This window comes from Trichosurus vulpecula, chromosome 6 (genome assembly GCF_011100635.1).
Source record: "Trichosurus vulpecula isolate mTriVul1 chromosome 6, mTriVul1.pri, whole genome shotgun sequence".
Classification (NCBI taxonomy): domain Eukaryota; kingdom Metazoa; phylum Chordata; class Mammalia; order Diprotodontia; family Phalangeridae; genus Trichosurus; species Trichosurus vulpecula.
In genome coordinates, this window is record NC_050578.1 from 275,839,554 (window position 1) to 275,849,059 (window position 9,506).

General features: G+C 53.7%; 1 protein-coding gene across 1 annotated transcript; it reads left to right on the forward strand.

The window, feature by feature from the left end:
- Positions 1 to 2,449: 2,449 nt before the first annotated feature.
- CTSW (cathepsin W) lies at positions 2,450 to 8,742 on the forward strand. The gene is made up of 11 exons (XM_036763728.1): positions 2,450 to 2,643; positions 3,204 to 3,297; positions 4,448 to 4,561; positions 5,219 to 5,367; positions 5,629 to 5,725; positions 7,139 to 7,219; positions 7,390 to 7,509; positions 8,141 to 8,205; positions 8,299 to 8,386; positions 8,470 to 8,528; positions 8,638 to 8,742. The coding sequence occupies exons 1-11, from the start codon at positions 2,557 to 2,559 to the stop codon at positions 8,740 to 8,742; spliced, it is 1,059 nt and encodes a 352-aa protein (XP_036619623.1). The 5' UTR covers positions 2,450 to 2,556.
- Positions 8,743 to 9,506: the final 764 nt, after the last annotated feature.

Here is a 9,506-nt window from a genome sequence, read left to right on the forward strand (position 1 = left end):
CACAACTTGACTATTGTGAAAATAAGTTTAATGTAAAGGTATATGTAGTGTCTCAGATTGCATGCTGTCTTGTGCAGGGGGAGGAGAGGGAGGGGGAGAAAATTTGGAACTCAAAAACTTGTGGAGCTGAGTGCTGTAAACTAAAAATAAAAAGAAATAAATAAAAGAGAAAAAAAAGGAAAAATGGGCAAGTAGAGGCACAGAGCCAGACCACAGTGGGCTAGAGAGGAGAGGCTGAGGACTGTATGCTCTGTCCTGGAGGTAGTGGGGACCAAGGGAATCTCTTTGAGTGAGGAGGGAGTGATAAAACATGTGTTTTAGAAATAGCACTTTGGTCGCTGTGAGGAGAAAGGAGTAGAGATAAGAGATGAAGGTCTGAATTAAGATGGCAGCTACCTGAGTGGAGAGAAAGGGATGGATGGAAGACATGTTTTGAATTTGACAAGATTTGGCACCCAAATGGAAAGGGCCTGATGGCAGGGATGGCAGAGGGCAGAGGTGGATGTAAAGGCAATCAGTAAATGAGATCTCCACCCTCCCCCATTTGAATAGGCTTCAGGTGGGGTGCCAGGTGAGGCCAATGAAGGGAGGTCTGATTAGATCTTAGCTCCCAAGTAGCCCCAAATCCCTAATTACTAGGTGCTAAGTTGATGTGGGCATGAAGCCCTCAGGGTCCTAAGGGGGGTTGCTAAGACCAGAGCCAAGAGTAGGTGCCTAAGTTCTGGTGGCTCAGATGGGACATTCTAGTCGATTGGATGACGTCTAAGGACTGTATAAAAACAGAGAACAGAGCTTGGAAAGTGAGATGTGGTGGAAGCAGGAGAAGGAGGAGGGGCAGAAGCAGAGCCAGCAGAGCCAGCAGAAGCCAAAGCAGAAGCAGAAGAAGCTGAAGCAGCAGGCGCTACCGAGAGCAGGACTGACTCGAGTGTAGACCAGCGAGTGCTGAGGCCAGTGGGTAATCTTCTTACCGGAGGGCCCTAGCCCTGGGGTGAAGCATGAGCATGATTTGGTTTACTGCAGTCATGTTTCTCTGTAACCTCCTGGTTACTATTGTGAGGCAGACTTACTGGGCCTGGAAGGTTTTAGCCAGGATATCCAATTGGGGACATTGGTCCGTGGGTCTGCTACTTTGGAGCTTGAATAAATGCTTTAATTCCTCTGCCTTCTACTTAGAGAATTCCTTATATCCTGCGATTCTGAACCATTCAGGCATATTCATGATTTTCTTCGAAGTCATGAATTCTGCCTTTATGCTATAGTGGACTGTGGAGGCAGAGGGCCAAGATGGAAGGGGAGAGGAGGAATATTTTCTCCTTTGCTCCTTTCATTCTGAAGCACACAAAGGAAGTAGGAACTGGGGGAGGGCCTACCTTAGCATGGGGAAAGAGTAGTTGGAATATGGGGGTGTCCTGTGCAGCTGGAGACCAGTTAGGAGAGGCCCTTGTGACCTCTGACTCTCAGAGGACAAGGACCTCTTCCAATTTTGAGACTATGGCAGGGAGAATGAGGAACTGAGGATGACATTGAGGTTTTGAACCTGAGTGACTGGGAGTTTGGTGGTGCCTTTGGCAGAAATAGGGATGGTCAAAAGGGAGCTGGATTTAGCAGGGAAGATAGTTCTGTTTTGGACATGTTGAGTGGGAGAGATCCACTGGAACATCCAATTTGAGATGTCCAAGAGGCAATTAGTGCTATGGGACTAGAGCTCAGAGGATTGAGGCTAGGGCTGGATATGTGGATCTAGGGATGATGACTGAACCCTTGGGAGCTGATGAGGCCATCTTGAGAAAGAAGGAAAGAGCGCCCAAGACAAAACTTTGGGGACACCCAAACAAAGGGCCTTACAGAAGGCCTATGCTCCCAGGCTGGGGATGTCAAGTAGTTGGGACCTCCCCTTGGAGAAGGGGGCCATTCCCTTCAATCCAGTCTGCCTCTCCCATGGCAGGAAGCAGAGGCCCTTCTCCTTCCCGGTGGCTCTCCTCTGGAGAACTGAGCACAGCGAATGACCAGATGTGGCCTGATCAGAGCAGAGGACAGTGGAACTGTCTCCTCCCTGGTCACAGAGCACACCATGGCTCTTGTGACAGCCCAAGATCCCCAGCACTTTCTTGGCTGCTGTAAATGCACTGGGACTTCTCACTGAGCTTGCCCAACATTAAAACCCACTGGACTTTTCCAGGGAAACTGCTGCCCAGTCATGTTTTCCCAAGGCATGATGGGAATTTCCCCAGCTCACACTGTGAAAGCCAGCTTCCTGTCCCTGCCATGATGCCCAGCCAGCCCCATCTAATCCCCAAAGGCTGTGGTTCCAGTTGCCCCTGCTTCCCACACTCCAGCTTTCCAGACTGCCCAGGAACTAAGGAGAAGGAGGATGGGCCCTTCTGCTGAGGAACTGACTTGGCTCTTAGGCCCTTCCCTGGGTTCTCCCCTCCATTTCCTTTCTGAGGGTGGGGCCTATGGGCACCCTCCCTGCCCATCACTGAGGTTGGTGGCTGGTTTCCTGACCTCAATCATCCAATTGCTCTTACCTTACTTCTCAAACAGCTCACTGGCTTCATGATGCTCCCCACTGAGCTCTCCTGCCTCCTGGGGCTGCTGGTTACGGCAGGCCTTGTCTGGAACATCTACCCCACACCGGAACAGGTGAGCACCCATGCAGTCTGTTGGCTTTTGATCAGCACCCAGTTTTCTCTTCCCAGTTCAGACTCTGCTACCTGTCCAAGCCAAACTAGACCTCTCCCCTGGTGCCTGGTCCTGGGGTCCTTTGGCCCTTCCCTTCAGTCTCACCTTAGCATCCAGGTGTCCCTCCCAGCCTGTGCCACACCCCTCTGCCCTGTGTCCAGATCCAGTCCTAGCATTTGGAACTCCTTGCTCTCCTAACTTCCTGTCTGCTGCCCCTTTCCCCTGGGTCCTCCACCAAGGTCAGGAACAACATTGAGAAGACTGCATTCTTTGTAAGAGAGGTTCAAAAGTTTTGGATGAAGGTCACTGGCCCCGGGTCGTATCTCTGGCTCGACACTGCCTAGCTATGATAGTCACTTTCTTGCTTTGGGCCTCAGTTTCACCATATCTACAATGAGACTAAGGCCCTTTGCTGGTCTCTGAAGGCGCAGCCCAGATGGGCCCCCACATCCCCAAGCCCTGCCCCTCTCCAGGGACAAGCAGTGGGGTCTCCCTCCACACCCACCCTCCCTTGCCCACAGAGCTTCCATGACCTGCCACCAGTCACCTGGGATGCCGTGGAGCAATTCAAAGCCTTTCAGATCCAGTATAACAAGAGCTACCCAGACCCAGCAGGTGGGATTTCTTCTTTTCCTTCATGTCTGTGCACACACATGCATGTGGGTGTATATCACACGCACAAATCAATGATTGTACCCTTAAGGGACACATGTGCGCATTCACATACTTGGCACACATCTACACATGCATGTGGATATGCAGACATCTTCGTGTGCGCGCTACGGTGTGGGGGCTTCCCTAGAGCTGTCAGTTCCCTTGGTCCCCAACCCTCAGTGACTTTGGGTCGCCTCTAGAATTGGTCAGGAAGTCAGGAGAACCACGTCCTCTCGGCTTCAGTCTTTCTATTTGTAAGATGAGTTTAGACGAGGACATGGTCTCCAAGGTGCCTCCCAGCTCTGACGTTTTGTGTTCTAAGGCCTGTTCCAGCTCTCACATTCTGTGTTCTATGTTCCAACCTAAGGTCCCCCCAGCTCTGATATTCTGTGTTCCATGTTCCAGGATCCCTCTCAGCTCTAACATCCCAAGTGTCATGTTCAGAGGTTCTGTATTGCTCCCAACATTCTCTCTAGCACAGAATGTCTTGCTCTAGGCCCTCCCCTCCACAGCCCCACCCAAACACCGGGGGCTCCCCTCCCCAAACACACTCATCCCCTCAGAGATAAGTGTGAAGAGGGGCTGGTGGTGTGAACAGTAAACAAGAAGGCTCTTCTCTCTGTGTGTCCAAAGTCCTGCTTCCCTCCCCTCCACCAAGGCCACTTACCTGATCTGAGGTCAGCAAACTCCCACCCCCAGGCCAGCAGGGCCGCCTTCTCCCACTGTGAAACTGTGAGGCGAGGGGGAGGCGCAGGGGGTGGGGGGGGAAGGTCTTTAGTGACCTGGGTTCCCTTGTAGGGGGCAGACCAAATCTTACCAGAATGGCTATTATGTGGACATGACCTTAACTCCATTTTATAACTGAGCAAACTGAGGGTCAGAGAAGTGATGCCCTTCCACCACCACAGCGCAAGAGCAGAACAGACAAGGAGGAGGCTGATGGCAGCTACAGCCCCTCTCATTTACGGCAGGGGTGGGGAGCAGTGCAGGGACAATGGCTCAACGGCCTTGGAGGGGGAGATACCAGAGAGCATACCCGGTGGAAAAGGCTGCAGAAGCTCCCAGCTGGGGGGCAGGAGGTCCCTCAGGGCCCTCAAAATCCCCTCTGCAGAACAAGAGCATCGCTTAGGGATCTTTGCCAACAACCTGGCCTGGGCCTGGCAGCTGACTGAGGAGCACGGGGGCATGGCCCAGTTTGGGGTGACCCAGTTCAGTGACCTCACAGGTAAGGGGGCCCCAATAAATCAGAACTGAAGAATCACCCCTGAGGGTCAGGCCCCGGGGGATGGCCAGCCAGAGGCTCCAAGGCCTGGAGCTGGTGCCTAGAGGAGGTCTGGGCCAACCCTTTGCCCCATTTTATAGATAAGAAAACTGAGGCTTGGGGAGGGTGAGTGACGTGCCCATTGTCACATGGGCCATAAATGCCAGACTGAGGTTTTCCTGACTCCAAGTCCGGCATCCTGTCCAGGCCTTGCCCCCAGGAGCTTCTGGTTCACTGGGCCCACTTCCTATGGTCCCCCATTTCAAGTTTTTCAAGACTAAAATTCCCAGTCCTCCAGGATCTGCTACAATCCCTACTGGGAGGCACACAGAGGTTATTGCCCTTGTTTTATAACTGGGGAAACTGAGGCCCAGGGGCAGGAAAGAACATGTCCAGGAGCACCGAGGTTGGGGCAGCAAGGTGGTTCTGGAGCCAGGAAGACCTGGGTCCAAATCCGACCTCAGACATTTACTAGCTGAGTGGCACGGGCCAGTCATTTAACCCTGCTTGCCTCAGTTCCCTCATCGATAAAATGAGCTTCAGAAGGAAATGGAAAAGGCTGGTGTGTGAGGTCGGGGTCTTTGGGTCTATGACCATTGAGGCCCTCATTTGTCTGCACAGAGGAGGAGTTTCGCCAGCTTTACCGACCGTCTGGGCCCAGCCGCTCAGATCCCAGGCTGAAGACAGGAGGGCACCCAAGACTGCAGAGACTGCAGACTCGTTCCTGTGACTGGAGGAAGGCAGGAGTCCTGAACCCTGCGAGAGATCAGGTACCAGCTCCACCCCAACTGCCAGCTTCATTTCACCCCTACCATCCCGGATGACTTTTGTGTCCCCCTCCCTGCCCCCCGCCAGACCATCTTACTACCCCTAAATCTTGAACAAAGCTATCCCCCAGCCCTTTCCCTGACACCCTCAAAGGAGCAGATGCCTATCATCAAAAACTCTGCTCCCCCTCTGGGATGGACAAAGGGATACAGAGATTGGGCATGGGGAAACCAGCTAGGGCAAAAACTGACCTCTCCCCACAGAAAAATTGCAAAAGCTGTTGGGCCATTTCAGCTGTGGACAACATCGAAGCCCTGTGGGCCATGCAGTACCGTCAGAATTTTGTGCTTTCTGTGCAAGGTATGGGGGGCTGCTGCTTGTGTATGGGAGCATCCATGGGGGACAGGGCTCCCAGGGAAAGGCTGCCCCCTGTGGCACCAGTATGTGGGATAAGCAGGCATATCGGAGCCTGTGTAGAGCAGTCCATACAGGCTCCCAGTAACCCCAGCTTTCCCCCAAGATTCTGTCCTAGCCTGCTTTTTTCACTTCTGTGTGGGCTTGTTTGGTGACCACATCAGCTCCATCACCACCATGCACATGGTTCCCAGATCTTTGTATTCTGCTCTAATCTCTCCTGGTCGCCATCACCGATTTCCTGCTTGGCATTCCCACCTGGATGTCCCTCAAGCATCTTCAACATCTCACACAGAACGCCTCTTCTCCCCAAGATGCACTCCTCCTCCAACCTTCCCCTTTGCCATTGCTGGCCACCCACTCACCCAGATTCGCAACTCACAACTTCAGACATCCTCAACTCTTCCCTCTCCCTCATTCACCATATCCGACCAGTTGCCAAGTCTTAGCTGTTCTGACACATTAATGAGCATCTACTCAGTGCCCTCCAGCAGCTTACATTCAACTGAGGGGAGGGGGAGAGAAGAAATACAACATGTCCATGGCTAAAACAGGATATATATATAAAGATGTCCAGTGTGATAGGGGAAGAGGCCCCTGAGGAGGTATAGGCATCCTACATATGGAGCACAGCCTATGCAAAGGTACAAAAGCGGGAGATTGAATCTTGTCTCCTTCCTCAAATTATCATGACTATCTGTATGTACATGTCCCTCCATGAGCTCGTGAAGCAGGGACTATTTTTTTCTTTGTATTTCTGCGAGTAGCACAGTGCTTTTTGGATTGGAGCGTGAAATAAGGGAAAGAGGGGTGGGCCTGGATTTGGGAAATCAAGGTTTGGATCCTCGACCTTAGCCAGTCATCCACTACTCCTCACCCACAATAGGACAAGCTTCATTCCCACCACCTGTCTCAGGAGGCTGTCCTGAGCGGTCCCTGGTAAACTGGAGGAGGCTGGAGAAATAGGGACTCCGATGATCTGTGAGGAAGCCCCAGGCAACCTATCACAGCCTCCTGAGACCCCCGAAAGCTTAAGCAGAAAGCTCTAAAGTCAAGCTCCAGCCCCCTCCCTCCTGATGAGGTAGCTAGGATCTGGAGAGGCCACACAGGCAGCAAACAAAACTGGCAGCATAGGGACCCACTTCCTGTGCCACACCTGCCTATGTGTACATTTGCGAGTGGGGGAACGCATGGCCCTGCTTCAGTGCCTTGGGCTGACTCTTAGGGATCTCTGACACCTGCCTGGTCCATGGTGAAGCGAGATCCTTAGCAAGCCCAGGTTTTGGGTGTCCATAGGGGATGCACATGGACAGTGAGATTGGGCAGTGTGTGTGTAATCGAGGGCCCCTCTCCCCACAGAGGTGCTGGACTGTTACCGCTGTGGACAAGGCTGTGAGGGTGGCTACGTTTGGGATGCCTTTCTAACTATCCTCAACCAAAGTATGTACACCCCCCAACCCTGGGGACCCAAAGGCTCCATCCCTCTGGGACAGAGGCCTAGACCCAGGAGAGGACTCCATGGGTCTGTCTCTGGCATGACATGGGGAACTTAGGGCTGCAGGGAAGGGGGTCATGGTTGGGGGCCTCTGACTCTCCTCCCTCCCATCTAGGTGGCCTGGCCACGGAGAGGGATTACCCCTACAGGGCCCAGCTCTCCCGCAATGGCTGCCAAAAGAAAAAGAAACAGGCCTGGATCCAGGACTTCTTAATGCTGCCCAAGAAGGAGAACTGTGGGTGCCAGGGCCCCTGAATGGGAAGCTGGCCAAGGCCAGGACACACTGGGGGCTGCGTTCCAGCAGTGACCGGCCCCCACTCTCGTTGGGAAGCACCAGAGAGGCTGCTAGGCCCCAAGATCAGATTTTCCTCCTGGTGCCAGCTAGCTCTGTGACCTTCGGTCTGTCCCTTCCCTAGAGGAGACTTATTACCCATCTATACAGCAGAGATAAACCCTCCCTACTTTGAAAGAGTTCTTAGCCTGTTCTAATGTACCAGGTAGGCGTCAGCAGAATCAGCTGCTCCCTCTGGTCTGGGGGATAGCCCCCTGGGGCAAATCCTCACTTGTGAAAGCAGCTGGTGGCTAGTGGCTGTGATGGGTGTCAGCCTGGGGTCTTAGCTCAGGGTGGCTCCATCCCTGTCCCAGAGTCATGACCATGGTAGGGGGAGGGAAACTGAGGAAAGCCGGAATGTAATTCAAGGTGAGACTTTGGAGGGCTGCAGAAACCTCAGAGCCAAGGCCTGGGGCATGTCTAAAATTCAGTGACTTTGGACACCGATTTCCCTTCTGTAGAAACAAGGGTGTGTCTATAGGCTCTCCTCTGCCCCTCCTCCATTCTAGGAGGCTAACACCTGCCTTTCCCACAGACATGGCTCAGTATTTGGCAGAAAAGGGACCCATCACGGTGACCATCAACGTGAGACTCTTACAGGTGGGACCGGGAGGGAGGAAGGGTTGCCCTGAGGCTGGCTACTGGACCTTTGATCCCCAATGGTTCATCATATTCTACCCCCTTCCCCATCAGAATTACATTAAAGGGGTGATCAAACCGACGCACGATTGTGACCCCCACCAAGTGGACCACTGCGTGTTGCTCGTGGGCTTCGGCCACAGTGAGTGTCTGGGGGAGCCCTAGGGGGACCTTAGCCTTAGCTTAGCGTCTCCCCTTTGCTCTGGTTTCTAATCTTCCTTGCAGTCCACAACTTTACCTACTGGATCCTAAAAAACTCCTGGGGCAGCAGCTGGGGAGAAAAGGTGAGGCTCTAAGGGGAGAAGGGGGAGGGGGCAGCAAAGGGCCAATGAGCCTGGCTCCCCCCCCCTCCCCCCCCCGCCTTCAGCCCCACCCCCACCCCACCTCCACCAGGGCTATTTCCGGCTGTATCGAGGGAGTAACGCCTGCGGCATCACGAAGTACCCAGTCACTGCAGTGGTGGGCAACCAAGCCCCCCGGACTCGCTGCCCCAGATAAAGCGTCCAGCCCCTCCCACCCAGGATGCTCGTTCCCTACAGTTTGCTGTGCTTTGAGCTCAATAAAGCTGTTTGGCCACAGTCTCCAAGACGAACTGACAAATGGAGGGAAGGAAAGCTGGAGAATGTGGGGGCCAGAAAGAGCCTCGGGAGAGCCCATCACAGGGTGTCCGGTCCAGCTTCCACTGGCACATGCTTGCCGGGGTGGGGGGGGTGGTGGTGGTGTGTGTGTGTGTCTGGGAGGGGGGGGGGGGCACCTCCCTATCCCTAGAAGCTCATCCCAGGCAGAGACTGGCCACACACTCTACTGCTGACATACTGAGCTTCCAGTCCACTGAGACCCCCACTTCAGAACAAATGGTTCTCTACCCTCCTCCGCCAAATGCGTGACTCCCCCATCTCAAGCTTGTGCAGCTGATTTGTTGTGCCCTTGTGTAAGACTACATGAGCAGTTTGGTGGCGCAGTGTGCCAAGCGCTGGGCCTCCTTCAGTCAAGACCTGGGTTCAAATTTGACCTCGTTTACTAGCTGTGACTTTGGGCAAGTCACTTAACCTGTTTACCTCAGTTTCCTCAGAAAAAAATGTGGTTAATGATAGCACGTACCCCTGAGCACCCACTGTAAGTCACTGTAAAGGGCCTAGCACGTCGGAGGCACTTCCTGTCAGGCCTCTCGAACCCTCTCCTGCGCAGCATCCTGAGCACAGGGCCCGGGTCCGAGGTGCTCCACTGCAGACCTCTGGCCAGGCGAACGGACGCTGAGTCCA

Coding starts and splice junctions, on each gene's coding strand:
- CTSW (XM_036763728.1), top strand. CDS start 2,557: ATGATGCTCCCCACTGAGCTCTCCTGCCTCCTGGGGCTGCTGGTTACG. Junction 4,562..5,218: donor CCAGTTCAGTGACCTCACAG/GTAAGGGGGCCC, acceptor TTGTCTGCACAG/AGGAGGAGTTTCGCCAGCTT. Junction 8,387..8,469: donor GCTCGTGGGCTTCGGCCACA/GTGAGTGTCTGG, acceptor TCTTCCTTGCAG/TCCACAACTTTACCTACTGG.